Source organism: Panthera leo, chromosome D1, assembly GCF_018350215.1.
Source record: "Panthera leo isolate Ple1 chromosome D1, P.leo_Ple1_pat1.1, whole genome shotgun sequence".
Lineage (NCBI taxonomy): Eukaryota > Metazoa > Chordata > Mammalia > Carnivora > Felidae > Panthera > Panthera leo.
Genome location: NC_056688.1, coordinates 56576776 through 56591898, shown reverse-complemented (window position 1 = coordinate 56591898; position 15123 = coordinate 56576776). Strand labels below are relative to the sequence as shown.

At 53.0% G+C, this 15123-nt stretch overlaps 1 protein-coding gene across 6 annotated transcripts in view; it reads right to left on the bottom strand.

Annotated features, from left to right (window-relative positions):
• The window catches only part of ARRB1 (arrestin beta 1), a 75753-nt gene that overhangs the window by 45638 nt on the left and 14992 nt on the right, over positions 1-15123 (bottom strand). The window contains exon 2 of one of the 6 annotated variants that reach the window (XM_042906616.1): positions 77-224. The exons of the other annotated variants lie outside the window; for them this stretch is intronic. Coding sequence (XP_042762550.1) covers positions 77-129 — 53 coding nt within the window. The 5' untranslated portion in view covers positions 130-224. The remainder of the gene's footprint in view (positions 1-76; positions 225-15123) is intronic. 6 annotated transcript variants of the gene reach the window in all.

The window sequence follows — 15123 nt, the reverse complement described above, 5'->3', positions numbered from 1 at the left end:
ATCTGGGCCCACCCACCCCTCTGATCTCCCCTCCCACTACACTCCCCTGCCCCCCATACGCTCTAGCCCCACTGACCTTGGTTGTTTCCCTGGAAACATCAAACTCTTTGCAACTATGGACTCTCCCATGGGGCTCCCACCTCGCCAGCTCCAGGCCACACAGCACTCACGGCACTCACGGTGGAGAAACCATAGGTCTTGGCCACACCCATTCCTTCTTGTGGCTAAGGGGGAGGGAAAAGGGCCAGAGGTCAGCCCTAGGTGGCAGGAGGCCTGGCAGGCTGGAACTGAGAGGGCCTGAGTGAATCGATCATTTCCTACACAGTAAAGGAAGAGCAGCCTGGACGTGGGACAGGGTGTGGTGGGGTAACTTCTCAGGGGGATGGGCCCTCCCAGAAATGCAGATCCTAGGGTACTGGGGCTGAGGAGGCCTCCGAGAACATTGGATTCCAGTCCTCAGTGCATGTGTGGTGGCACTGAGACCCAGAGAAGGACGTGACTCACACCTGGCCCCAAGCATGTCACCATGCAGTTTGGGGCAGTGTTTTGGGCTCTGCCACTCACTAGCTGGGTGACCTTGGGCAAAGAGAAAACCGTTCTGATCCTCACTGATAAAGTGGAAATAATAACAGTGCTTTTCTTGGTGAATGCCTGGAGAGGACCGGGTGCAGGGAAGCCTTCGGTAAGTGAGAGCCACTGTCACCACTGAGAGAGCACGGCCTGAACTCAAGGCACTGGATGGGGGAGCTCATCCCTCTGTGTGATATAGCGGGTTTAATTTCACCCCCACGCTGGGCCCTGAGGCCGGGGTGGGAGGGACATCCAGAAAGATGGACACTCGGCTGTCTGCAAAGCCACTGCTTCTGGGCCCCCACAGCTGGTGAGTCCTTAATCTCAGCGGTCATCTCTAGTAAAGAAATTACCAGTCTGATTTTCCTTCCAGTTAAAGAAAGGACTCCTCTAAGGGATCAAGCCTGGGCTAGAGGGGTTCCTGATCAAAACCTGAGCTCTCCACTTCCACACTGACGGAGGCAAGAGGAGCCACTGGGCGCTGAGCACTCTTCCTGCAGGCGACACTGTGCTGGGCTTCTGTGCAATGACTTCTACCTCTGCGCAGCCACTTGAGGGGACCAGGAGACCCATCCTGCTGAAGGGGAAGCTGAGGTCTGTGGAAAGTAAGTGACCTGCCTGCCACACCAGCTGGCAAGGCCACATTCTTACAGCTCCAGAAGGTCTCTGGGCAAGGGCTGTTCCTATTCTAAAGCCTTGGTTCTAGAGGAGGAGCCCAGAGCTGCCATGAGGCCCTGAGGCAGCCTCCTAATTGCCTGCAGCCCCAGCAGCCCATCTCCTCCCTCCAGGCCCTCTCACCTCCCCTCGGCTCCCCAGAGATCCGTTATTAATAACTATGAAAAAAACACATGGTAACGCCGTTGCCTCCGTCTGGACAAGGCTGTCCACCCCCACACCAAGTTCACATCCACTTTATCTCAGATATTTGCTCATTGGGCACTTCCTCAGAAAGTCTTTGGTGACCCCTGACGAGGTCAGGCCCCCTCGTAGGCACTCTCAGGGTATCCCTCACAGTGGGCACTCTGGCTGTCCCCCTGCTCCAGACCAATAGCCCCATGAAGCCAAGGATAGTGTCTGTTTGCTGCCATGGTTTCCCCAGAGGTATGCCCAGTACTGGCACGCAGCCTCAGGAAGCCACTCTCCACTTGCCTGGGCCAGGCACTGTGCCAACTGCTGATCCCAAGCTGCACATTTAATCCCCACGATTACTCTAGGAGGTGGGGGTTATCATCCTCCTGGACAGATAAGCACATGAGACCAGGACAGACAGTGACTTCCCCGAGGATACCCAGTTAACCTGGTACATGGCTGGGACCAGCACCTAGCACCGGCTATATGATCTGTGGGCCCAGTGCAGGATGCGGGGCCCCTAAGAGCATTTAACCAATCGAGAGGTCCTCCTGAGCTTGGGGCCCTAGGTGACCGCACAGGTCGCCCACCCCTGAAGCCAGCCCCCTTGGGCACCCATGTGTTCTGACTCCCGGCCCAAACCCAGGCTCCTCTGAGAGGCCCTTGGGCATCAGTGCCCTATGGCGATGGTTCTCACACTGAGCATAGGTCAGAATCACATGGGAGGAGGGGCGCCTGAGTGGCTCAGTCAGTTAAGCATCCGAGTTTTGATTTCAGCTCAGGTCATGATCTCAGGAACTGTGGATTGAGCCACGCATCAGGCTCTGCACTGATAATGCAGAGCCTGCTTGGGATTCCCTCTCTCTCTCTCTCTCTCTCTCTCTGCCCCTCCCAGCTTGCTTGCATGCTCTCTCTCTCTCAAAATAAATAAATAAATAAATAAATAAATAAATAAATAAACATTAAAAAAGAAAAAAAAAGAATCGCATGGGAGGCCTGTTACAACCCAGCTTGCTGGGCCCCACCTTCAGTCTTCCCATTTAGTAGGGGTGAGGTGGACCTGGGAATATGCATTTCCAACGGCTGCATTTCTAAGGTGAGGTTGATACAATGGCCCTAAGACACTGAGAACCACTTCCCAGAGGAACGTATGTTTAGCAGAGGCATTCTGAATCCAGGGTTTTGTGGAAGGAGAGATTTATGGGCAGGCTATCAGGGCTGAGGATGCCTCACATCCGTCCCACCATACCCAGGCCTCAAGTGGAAAGGACCAGCCCTACTAAGAAGGAGTGGGGGGGCGGGGGCGGCGGTGCGGTGGAGAGGAAGGGGAGAGGCAGGGAGAAGCGGGGAGGAAAAACCGAAAACTTTGCACAAATTATCTTAATTTTTTGTAACAATCTTGAGAGGCAGCTTCTGTTATCTTTATTGTAGAAGAAACCCCTGCATACACAAGTCAATGATTTGCCCAGAGTCACAGTCAGGAAATTACGGAGACCACAACTGAACCTGGTTCAAACTTATGTGTTGCCACAAGCCTGTTTCAACCAGCTGGCCCTGTCAAGTTCTAATCCCATGACCTGCTCGGCCCGGGGAAGCAGAGCCAATAGCCTTGGGTTCACACAGTCCCAAGCCCTGGGAAAGCCTGGCAAGCCTCCAGGGCCCTGCCCCTCCACCACCTGCCTGCCCCCACAAACCCCAGCCTGCAGCACAAAGACCTGGGACCCAGCTGAGGGGGCTAAGTGCTGGCACCATTCCAGCAGGCCAGGACACCCATCCTGAGATCAGAGGTTCCTCCCAATCCAGGCCCTTCTCTCCAGCCTCCCTTCTTTCCACTTACACACGCTCTAAGCCCCAGATCACACGCCATCTGTTCCTTCTGCCTGGAATGCCCTTCCCACCCTGCTATCTGTCCAACTCTTACCCATCCCTAAACACCCCACATCACCTCTACTAGGAAGTGCCCCCTCAGCACCTTGACCATCCTCACCCCTCTATCACGCCACTGTCAGCTTCCCTGGCTGTACCTCCAAAGATCATTCTACAAATACTTATTATCTGCCCTGCTCCAGACACAGTGCAAGGTGCTGAGGATACAAAGCTCAAGCTGAGCTCCGTCAGGCTTGGGTGTGGGTCTGCTTCCCCCTGTGAACCTCTGCCAGGAGGGGCAGACAGAGAAGGAGTAGGTGAGGGTCGTCAAGGAGTGATGGGACCACAGCTGGGGATATGAAAAGATGGTTGGGGGCCTGGAAGGTAGTACAAATTCTATGTTCCAGGCACTGTGAGGCTGTAGGAAGCAGCTCCCCAGTGTCCCACGCCTGGAGTGCAGATCCTTGACAAAGAGCACAAAACTACTACCGAATGAACACAAGGCAGGTTATGTGATGGGCAGGTTATGGGCTCCCCAGGAAACCAAGGCCCAGAGACAGAAAGGGATGAGCCCAGAGTACCGCTCAGAGCAGGAGGCAGCCCTAGAATGGGCCTGCAACCTGCTGTCCCAGGAGATGTGGGTTTTAAACAGCAGAGGAAGGAGAAGGCAACGTGCCTTACCCTGAAAAACGTGCCCCGTGGACCCTTCCTCTGGAGACATAAGGCAGTAAGGGAAAGCCACAGCCCACGGAAGCCCTAGGCGGGAGAGGATGGCCACTGAGGAGCAGAGAGGCTGGAGTGTGGCCAGGCTGGCGGAGGAAACATCTTGAGAGGCAAGAGGGAGGAAGGGAGGAGGAATCAGAAAGGAGGAAAGAGCCAGACACGCAAACACCTCCGCCTCCTCTTTCCAACCAAAACAGAATCCCCAGCAGACAGACCTGTGAGGAAGGAGACAGGGAAAGAAGCTGGGGCCTCAGAGGGGTGGGTGGCTGGGAAGGTACCCAGGACAGGAGCCTCTGGAAGCTTCAGGGACTAGGTAGCCCTGCTAAGGATTGGGTGGGGGGTGGTTAGTGGGGAGGCCCCATCAATCAGCAGGGCCCGCCCAGCTCTGTACCCACAGGTACTGTGGGTACAGAGCTGGGGCTCGGGGAGGAAGGTGATGTGGACTCCACCTGGTCGCTCCTACTGCTCCTCCAAGACCCACTCAGGTACCAGCTTTTCTCAAAGCACCTGAAGCAACCACTGGGCTGGGCTGGGCTGGGCTGGGCTCCAGCACAGGATTAGCACAGACTCAGAAAATACTGTGCAGCAAAACTGATCTGATGATGGTGGAGTCAAGGCCTAGCCCTTAGAAAGCCTACAGTCTGGTAGGAAAGCCAAGGCATTCAAAGGTTGGAGCGTGGGCACCGAGGTGACTCTGAACTCCTAGACAACCAGGACTGGCAGGCATTTCAGAACCATCCACAAAGCTTTGATGGGGGCCTTGTCCTCTAGAAGGACACGCTGCTGGGATAAGGAGTCAGGAGGAGCTGGGGGGACTGAAGAAGAAGGAGGCATCATCTTTGTCCCCCACCCCCACTCCACACACACACACACACACACACACACACACAGTGCTGAAGGCTGAGGGGCTTCCAGAGACCAGGATTCTGGTCCCGGCTCTGGGACTTAGACAAACCCCTTGACTTCTCTGGGTCTCTCCATTCCCTCACCTCCATAATGGAAACTCTCTTATCCCCTTGCCTCTCAGGAGACACATCAGGTCAAGGACAGGCTTCCACACAAGTAAGAACGAAGGCCCCGGGCATGACTTCATCACATATTAGAGTCCCACCCCATCCCTGCCCTGGCTGCTACCTGCTTTCCTCAGGCCTCCATTTGGGTGCAGCGAGCCTGGGAGACAGAGGTTGTGGTCACGAGAGTAGGCAGCCAGGCCTGGTGTCCAAATGGGAGAGTGGCCCCAAAGCAAATCCACTTCCTGTCCAGGAGCCTTCTCTCTCCTTCCTCTCTCCCTAGCGGAGGAAAACAACCCTTCCCACACAAACACGTCCTCACCACTGCTTGAGAAGCTTTATTGAAACTTCTGTCTGGGCTTTCCCTCACCTGGCTGGCTTTAAGCTGCTAGAATTGAGGGGTCCTTCTTTCATCTATTTTTTTATAGGGAACCAGTCTGGCTTGGTTGAACCTTCCACTCGCTAGAGGACAACAGTCCAGCAGTCAAGTGACTTCCCCTTCCTCAGCCTGTGTCTTCTTCTAAAAAGAGGGGATGACGATAGGGCCTACCCCATAATGTTATTCTGAGGATTAACTAAATGTAGTGCCTAGCACTTAGTAATACTTATTAATTCTTACTATCATTAATAATATTCCATGGGGCACCTAGGTGGCTTAGTGGGTTAAGCGTCCAACTTCAGCTCGGGTCACAATCTCACAGTTGGTGGGTTCGAACCCCGTGTTGGGCTCTGTGCTGACAGCTCAGAACCTGGAACCTGCTTCAGATTCTGTGTCTCCCTCTCTCTGCCCCTCCTCCGCTCATCTTCTCCTCTCTCTCTCTCTCAAAATAATAAACATTAATTTTTTTAATTAAAAAAAATAATATTCCACAAATATTTATTGAGTGCCTTTTCTGTGTCAGACGCTGTTGGCCGCCAGGGACAAATGGGCAGATATGTGTAATGGATCCTGTCTATACAAAGTTTCCCCTCTAGCAAGGAAGACAGCAGGGTTCCACACTGCACAGCACCAGGGGGCTCCATGGCACGGACCCCAATGCCAACAGCATCCCCTGCAAGACGGATATCAAAGAAATCAATAGTACACAGTGACTCTAACAATAGGTGCTCTCAAATACAGTGCTCCGAGAACACAGGACAAGTGACTGACCAGCCTGAGAAGTGGAGAAGGCTTCCCCAAGAAGTGACATCTGAGCTAGGAGCTGAAGAAGAAGCGGTAATAACTCTGACAGGGGCAAGGTGTGGGCATGTTATACTGAGGCAAAATAAACAAAAGCTGCTGTGGGAAGGCTCTGAGGAAGGAGCAGGATTCATTCAAGGTCCTGAGGGGTATGGGCAGGCGAGGCCAGCAAGGGCAGGGCAGCAGGGCCCAGTCACCAGGTGGACTCGGTCAGCAGTTGGGATTTTATTGTCACCACGATAAGACATTGGCAGGGTTTCAGCAAGGGATGGACACAATGTAGTTACACTTTAATATGCTCACTTTGGCCACAGGGTGGTGAATGGAAGGACAGAGAGGCGAGAGTAGACACAGGGAGACCAGTTAGGTGGCAGGATCAATAATAAGCCTGCTCTTGAGTTCAAATCCCAGATCTGCCATTTATGAGCTGGAAGGGAGATCACAAGAACACCTGCCTCCTTCAGTTGCTGCGGGGATTAAATGAGCAACTTCGCGCATGTGAAGAACTTGGAACTTGGAACGACCCCTGGCCCATAGAGTGCGGTGTGTGTTCAGCTGGGATCATTCATCCAGGGGAGAAATGAAGGTGGCCCACATTAGAGAGGTAGCAGTGAGAGAGAGGGAGACATGGCCAGACTCCAGGGATAATATCAATAAGGTCTCCTTGCAAGCACCCAGCTACTCCAGCCCCTGTGCCAGCCGCAACGGCATGAGACACCCTGAGCCAGAAATGTCCAGCTGAGCCCTTCCCACATCCTGACCGACAGCAACGGGGAGAGATAAAAAAACAAATGTTGTCATTTCCAGGTACTAAGTTATTGGGCGACTGTTTATGCAGCAAAAGACAAATGCAACAACTCATTGAAATTTACCTGGCAGGAACTTCCCCTCCCCCAAGAAGCTGCACCTTAGCCACAAGAAAGGTGCTCAGAGTACAGCAGGCAGCTGCTGAGCCTGGGACGTTTGCAACTTCCAGGATTCTGCCTTCGGAGAGCCATCGGAGAGCTTCAAAGCTAATCATCTCAGCATTATTTACAATAGCAAAAAAAAAAAAAAAAAACTAGAAGTCACATCAATGCCAAATAAGGAGAAGATTCAATAAACTGTGGAGCATTTGCAATGAGGAACTCTATGTGTCATTAATAAATACGGATTTATTAATGGTGGGTTAATGGCATGGGAAATGCTGGAGGCAAAAAAAAAAAAAACCCAGTAATCCAAATGTCACATACAGTTTAAGCACAACTGGGTTTGAATACACAGGCACAGGCACATGCACACGTACACGTACACATACAAGCAAAGAGGGAAGACACACAAAAAAATTTTTTTGATGACCTTCCAAAGTGATGAGATTATGGGTGATTGCTATCTTCTCCTTGTCCAAGTGGGAAGGTTTTGTGTTTTTAAAAATAATCACTGAAAGATAAGTATTAGTTCTTTTTAAATGCTGCATCAGAACTCTGGTCACTCTGTCTCTAAGAGGACACAACACTAGAAGGTTAGCCTGGTGAAGGGAAGGGTTCCTGCCTGCTTTGTTGCTTTGTTCACGGCTGGTGGCCCAGTGCTAGAATGGTGCCTGGTACGTAGCAGGTGCTTGGCAAGTCTTTGCTGAACGAGCAAATGAATGCATGGCCCTTATCAGACTGCACTGTATCCTTCTGAGTGCCCAAGGGCCTCCCTCGCCAGCCCTCAGGCAGGGACTTGGTCTGGTCTTACTCTCCCTGGGGTTCAGCACAGGGCCTGGCACTGAGCAAAGGCCCATGGATGAATGAAAGGCTGAATAAATGAGTATTCTACCAAAAGAACCTTCCCTGATCACGGCATGCCAAGCCCTCGAGGGCCAGAGTCTATATGAAGGAGTGTGGTGCGCGTGCCTGGGAGAGAAAAGGGGGGATATGAATACACTGGGGCCCTCTGAGAACCCAGAGAACTCTGCCTGGCCTGACTCTGGCTCTACCTTCTTCCCGAGGCCCTCCAGTTCATCCACGACTGCCTGTTTTGTCCATCCTCCCACCCCCAGGGAGGAGTTCCAGAAGGCCTGACTCAAGCTACTTACGATGTAGTTTTGTTTTTACAAGAAGAGAGAAGGCAAGCGCCTTCCTGGAATGACATTCCTGCTCAGCTGCCCTGGGGCAACCTCTGGGACAAGAATCTGGCAGGGAAGCCAGCAGGTGAAGGCAGAGCTCTGGGGGATGGGAGGGCAGGTGGTCAGAGGTAGCTGGGGGATGCAGGTGTTGGAGAGGGCAGTGCTGGGTGGGAGGCCCCAGAGCTGAGCGAGACTTTGCTGGGGGTGAATGGAAGTGACCTTGACCAGGTGACTCCGTATGTATTGACTGTCACAGTGAAGGGATGGGGCACATGCCTGTGCCCGAGTGACAGACTGAGGATGGCCCTGGGAGGGGTGCCAATGTGGAGGGCTTGCCAGAGCGGGGTGCGGTGGGGGGGTAGGCAGCGGCTGGAATCGGATTGTTTCAGTCCATGAGACTCAGAGCCTGAATGACTGCTGGCGGGGCCAGGGAGGCTGACAGGGGCTGGTCAGGCCCAAAAGGAAGCAGAAGCTTGAAGGCTGGGGCTCAGGAGGGACCCCGACTCCCACTGCAATGCCCTACTTTGGTTGTCCAGAGTGCCAGCCCAAAAAAGACCGTCCGCTTTTTATAAATAAAATTGCGACAGATGTGACACCTCAGACCCATCCCAAACACAGGCTCAGAGGCCTGGAGGTTAGAAAACACTGAGAACCCCAGAGCGCAGCCCCCTGACTTCTTCCATGACAAGCAGGCAAACAATAGCCTTACTAAGGTTCCCGAGAGCCCAAGGCACCAGCCCCCAAGACCTGGGTGTTTTCAAAAGCCATGAAGGAGGCCTGCCAGGTCCTATAGGGGAAACAGTGCCCACTCAGGCAGCTCTGAAAAGCAGGAGGTGAGGTGATTTCATTAACAGCTAGAGCTGCAAGCAGCGTGGGAGGAGGCTTGATTCCTGCACCAAGACGAGACGGCGCTCCAGAGAACAGGCCCTGGGTCCGGCTCACGGCCCCAGCCTCGGAGAACAGCCTAGGCCTGGTGCTCAGTAACGAGCACATAGATAAAAATGTGAATGGGCCATAATAACAGCAGCTAGCATTCACGCAGTACTTACTTTGTGCCAAGTGCTATTCTAAGCACTTTACAAATATTAACTCATTTAATGCTCTGGAAAATTTTACAATTTCCATAATAAAAGATGAAGATCCCCATAATACGAACTTCATTATTCCCATCTCACAGATGAGAAAATGAAACAAAGAGGGGTTAAACAACCTGCCCAAGGCCACATAGCTTTGAATCCTGTCAGTCTTATTCTAGAACCCTTGGTCCTAACTGGTCCGCCATACTGCTTCCCACTGGACACCTGCACCTGTCACGGCGTTCAATCCCACACCATCCTTTCTGCAGTAGTCTCGCCCCCACACCCCTGTCTCACCTCCAGCATCCCCTCCTAACCGATGCTGCCTTGTCTTCTTAGCAACTAAAAAAATATAATTCATTGAGGTGAAATTCACATAACATAAAATGTACCATGCCAAAGTCAACAATTAGCGGCATTTAGTGCATTCACAGCATGCAAAACTTCCTCCTCTATTTCCAAAACATTTCCATCCCTCCACAGTAAAATGCTTCACCCGTAAGTAGTTTCTTCTCCCCATCCTCCTCTCCCCCTTCCCCTGGCAACTACCGAGGTCGGCTCTCTGTGTCTACGGATGGATCTGTCCTGGACAGTTCATATAAATGGATTCATACACACGTGACCTTTGTGACTGGCTTCTTTCGCTTAGAACGATGTTTTCAGGGCTTGTCCATGCTGTAGCATGTATCAGTATGTGATTCCTTTTTATGACTCAATACTATTCTATGGTTTGGACAGACCACAGGTGGTTTAGCCCTTCATCCACTGATGCATATTTGGACCATCTGTTTCCACTTTCTGCTGCCTTTTGACCCCACCATGACTCTGCGGGTGAGGACTATTGTTCCATCTCGCTTCTAGAAGCAACACTGATGTTCATACGTGGTAGACCGGTGATTTGCATTGGAAGCCCCGGCCTGCCAAACTAGGTGTTCTTCCCTAGAGTTTCCTTGTCTCCCACCAGCCACTCACTCGCCCTGCAAGTCACACTTTTCCTGGGCATCAGTGCCAGGCACATGCCAGGCTCCGGGCCAGGTGCTGACCACCCAGAGTGGATGATTCAGGCTAGGCCCCAGGGTCCACCAGGGCCTGAAGCTGTAGGGATGGGCTCCTGCCCAGCCCAGAGGTCCCAGGATCCAGGCACACCATGTCCAAAATGAGTACAGGGGCAGGAGGACCCTGCTCCTTCCCCCCTGGGTCTTAGCTTTCTACCCTGGAGAGAAGGAAGATGGCCCCTAGCAGAATGTTCTAGAGTGCTTCACAGCGAGACTGTCGAGCAGAACAGGAATTGCTGAGCTGGAAGGGCCTCCAGAAAACACAGGACTCACAGCATGGAGTGGGGAGGAGCTGTGGATCAGGACAGCCATGAGGGTCTGCCCTGCCAATCTGTCATTTCACCTCTCAGACATAAATGCACGAGAAAAAGTCCTTTGCCAGGAATGCCCACTATGCGTCCCTGCTGTAACTTTGAGCCAAACCTCGTCTGAGCCTTCTCTGCACAGAGGTAGGGGCTTGGAAATCTAGAATTCCAGATTCTAGGTTGGGAGGAGTGAGTTGACTTCAGACAGCCCTTCGTTTTGACAACTTCCCCTCAGGCCACCTCTCTGTGTAAGACGGTGTGGCTATGAACAGTAGACACCCAGAGAGGCCATCTCCTGCCTGGCCCTCCAAGAAACCGCCTCTGCCACACATTTGCCTGTTAATGGGACCATCCTGAGGGAGTCTCTGGCATTCAATGTGGAGACAATCTGGACTCAGCCCAGTGACTCATAGTCACCACTGCCTCCTTAGGCCCCCTTCACACAGGACAGGGGCCTGACAACTATGTAGTGAATGGACGAGTGCATGAATGAGTGAACGCACGAACAAACAATCCCTTGGTGATTTCCCAACTTCTGGCCTCTCTTTTCCAGTCTGTTTTTCTACACAGCTGCCACGTGAACCTTCAGCTCCTGCCTCCCCTGTGAGCTGTGTGGCTTTAAACAGACTGCTTCATTTCGCTGAGCCTCGATTTCTCCATCTGCAAACAGGGAGTCGGCTTGTGGGTAATGAGGAGGATGAAAAGAGAAAGCATTCGCCCAGCACCTCAAGGGCTAAGGAACAGTCCAGGAAAAGCAGTTGAAGGAAAGCTGTTTCTCTCTGGCACCCCACCCCATCCCACACCTCTGATCTCTGATCCCCTGATCTCTCTGTGTTCTAAAGGCTGGAGGAAAGAGCCAAGCCCCTGAGCTGGCCCCTGGCTGGATGTAAATGTTTATGCCAAGCCCAGCCTCCCAGGGACAAGTTATTTGCTCTGCCTGTAATTAATTGCAGTAGGCCCGGCTGGGTAATAAACTCTGCCGGGGAAACATAAACAGTTTGCACAGAGCTCCAAATCCTTTGTGAGGCCAGCAGAGAGGGTCTGCAGGAATGGAATATTCTCCCAACCAGAAGAGGAAGACCCCTGGAGATCATTTGAAAAACAGCAGCTGCCATTATTGGGTGCTTACCTTGTCCTAGGCACGGTTGAGCCCCTGATTATTTGGTACCACTATTTTCTCCATTTTATTTATTTATTTTTTAGGTTTATTTATTTATTGCAAGAAAGAGAGGGAGAAGGGGAGGGGCAGAGAGAGGAGAGAAAGGATCCCAAGCACAGAGCCTGACGTGGGGCTCGAACTCAGAACGGTGACATCATGACCTGAGCAGAAACCAAGAGTCAGACGCTCAACCGATTGTGCCACCCAGGCGCCCCTCCCCATTTTAAAGGGGAGGAAACTGAAGCTGAAAGAGGCAGGGTGACTTGCCCCAGCTAGAAAGTGGCTGGGCTGGAAGGGACACCAAGCCTGCTTTCAGAATAGTGGGGGGGAAGGCAGTCATTCATTCAACAAAAATGTATGTGAATCCCCCGTGCCAGGTACTGGGACCAGAAGGAAAGAAAAGAAAGTCACTGTAACAGAGGGTGATAGCAAATTACAAGTGGCCATTCAAGCTCTGAGGGGAAGAGACCACCCAGTATGCCTCCAGCAGAAACACGTAGTAGGTGTGCAATAAGTGAGTTTCTGGCTAAAACTTCGCGCTCTTCTCCTTGAGCCAATGGAGCTTGTCGCCAAGCAGTTCAGGGAGTCTTGAAGACACTGTGTCAGGGCTGGGGGTGTAATGATGGGTGAATAAAGCATGACCTTCTCTACCAGGGAGCCCAATCCAACTGAGGGTATGCACACATGGGTAAAGGAACAGAATGCAAGACAGGTTGATGAGGGTCATGGGGCAAGACAGAGGGATAATCAGTATTTATTGAGCACGATACTATGTGCCAGGCACTGTGCTAAGCCCTACATTATCTCATTTAGGCCTTCCAACAATCCGGGCAGGGGGAGAGAATATTATCACACCCATTTTAAAGATGAGAAAACCGAGGTGCAGCAAGATTACACTACTGTCGCAAGCACACAGACATAAGCAGTAGTGGTAGTGTTTGAAACCTGGCCTTACACCAAAGCCTATGTTCTTTTCTCCCCACCCCCACTGCTCCTCCCTCTCTGAAGGGGGCACCGAAGTTGGGAGGGACGAGGCAACCACCAGTAAGCTCCCTTCACCTCTCCCCACCTCGGCGCGAGGGTGGAGGACGTGGGAAACAGCGCACCCTGCTGGCCGGGTTTCCTTCCTAAGCTAGAAAGGTCAGTTTGCCTGCCAGGGCAGCAGAGCTTTCCAACAAAACCAGTCAGGCTGGTTACCTCCCACCCAACCCCCCTCCCTCCCCCCCCCCCCCCCAGAAGCAGACTTCTATTCTGACCTCTCCCACAAAAAGGCCACTCAGTTTACAACTGTTCCTTCCCAGGGAACTGTATTTCACAGCTTATAAACACTTTCCAACGTCTTAGCTCATCTGACCACCACCACCCCACCCCAGCAGCTCATGTCCCCAGCACCCAGCAAGAGGCACAGCAGGGTGCAGGTGAATTTGACAGGCAGTGGACTGGCTCCACCCCAATGCCCCCGACCCCACCCCCAGCGCCCTAACCCTCCCCACCGCACCCCTGCCCATCTCCATCCAGCTTCCACCACCATTTACTGAGCTCCCGCATGACAAGCCTGGGGCTGTACCAGGCTGTTTCATCTGGGGTACATTGTTTAAACCTTTCCACAGCCTTTTCAGGTAGGTATTGTGTCCATGTTGCAGATGAGGAAGACTGAGGGCAGAAGGACCTTTCCAGGCTCTTCTTTACATAGCAAGTAGGATCCGCAGTTGGGCCTGTCCCAGAACCAGCTCCCCTCTGGGAGACTTTCAGGTCCTGCCTCAGCAGTGAGGACTCTAACTGATGACCAGGTCCACACGCGTGGGGTGAGACTGCTCTGAGCACACGTAGGGACGCGGCACCCACATCCTGGCACAAAGGACCACCTGGCCTGAGCAGGGGCAGATCCAGTCTTGGATGAGCTCATCTCATCCTCCTCTTAAAAAAGGAGAAGGAGAAGGAGAAGGAGAAGGAGAAGGAGAAGGAGAAGGAGGAGAAGGAGAAGGAGAAGGAGAAGGAGAAGGAGAAGGAGAAGGAGAAGGAGAAGGAGAAGGAGAAGGAGAAGGAGAAGGAGAAGGAGAAGAGTACAAAAATGTCTTCCTTTGGCGCCTTTCACAAAGCGTCCAAGCACGTGGACAGCGCTAGGCCTTGGACCGGGCCCTGGAGCACAAAGGGCCCGAAGCTGAAGCTGCACCAGCCTCATGGTGAACCCGCCTCTGGGCTGGAGGAAGGGCCCAGAGGCGATCCGAACACCACCCGCCTTCACAAAGGCCCTGCCTCCAGCCCAGCAGACAGAGGAGGCTCCGGAGGACATTCCTTCTTCTTGTCACGCGTCCTGCTGCTACTAAAACCTCCCTGCAATTGGGCCACGTCTGTCTGTCTGTCTCCCTCTTGCCATGGTTTCAGAAGAAGCGGAGATCATCTGAGCACAGGGCCAACCCACAGAGTACGTACGCTCACACGGATAGCACCGCTGGCTTTCTTTGTGATCCTGGAGCACATCGCCAGGAGGATCTTCTATGCCCGGGTGGGCAGGGTCATCCCCCACCTGTGCCTGGAACCCCAGGCCAGCAGGAACAGCCTTGGCAAGAGCCCCATCCCCAAATATTCAAAGGATACAACACTGATTATCAAGTGTTCCCACATCCCACATCCCATTTGGCCCCCACATCAGCCCTGGGAGGTATGCAGAGCCAGTTTTATTGTTCCCACTTACAAAAAGGGACAACAAATGGCACTCACTGAACCTATGCTGTGCTAGACGTGCCAAGGGGCCTTCCACAAGTCACAACTCACAGACACCTTGGCAGGAAGGGCTGATCCCCAGGCAACAGGTGGGGAACTGAGGCCTAGCTCGGTCTCTGGGCCAGGACCTGAGAATGGGGCTGCAGTCCTGCTCTCCCATCCCCCAGCCCAGACCTCTGTGCAGTCTCTTCGCAGTCTGGAGTGGCTAGCTCAGAAGGCAGACAGGCTGGATCACAGTGGGCTGAATGAGGAACATGAGGCCTCCCGCTTCCAAAGCAGAGGAGCAGCTGGTGGCTTCTCACAGGCCTTTCTAGCAAAAGTGGATCGGCGATTGCCTTCCTCTCTCTGGCTGTGTCAGAGGAAGAGTGCATAGGCCCTGGAAGCCTGAAACCTGCTCGAAGGCAATAGCCTCACAGACTCAGGACCTGTGTCTTTTTTCATGCTGCCACGCAGCAGAGGGCGCCATGCCCACCTCCCACCTTGCACCTGCCAGGTCTTCTAGTCCCTTCACAGGACC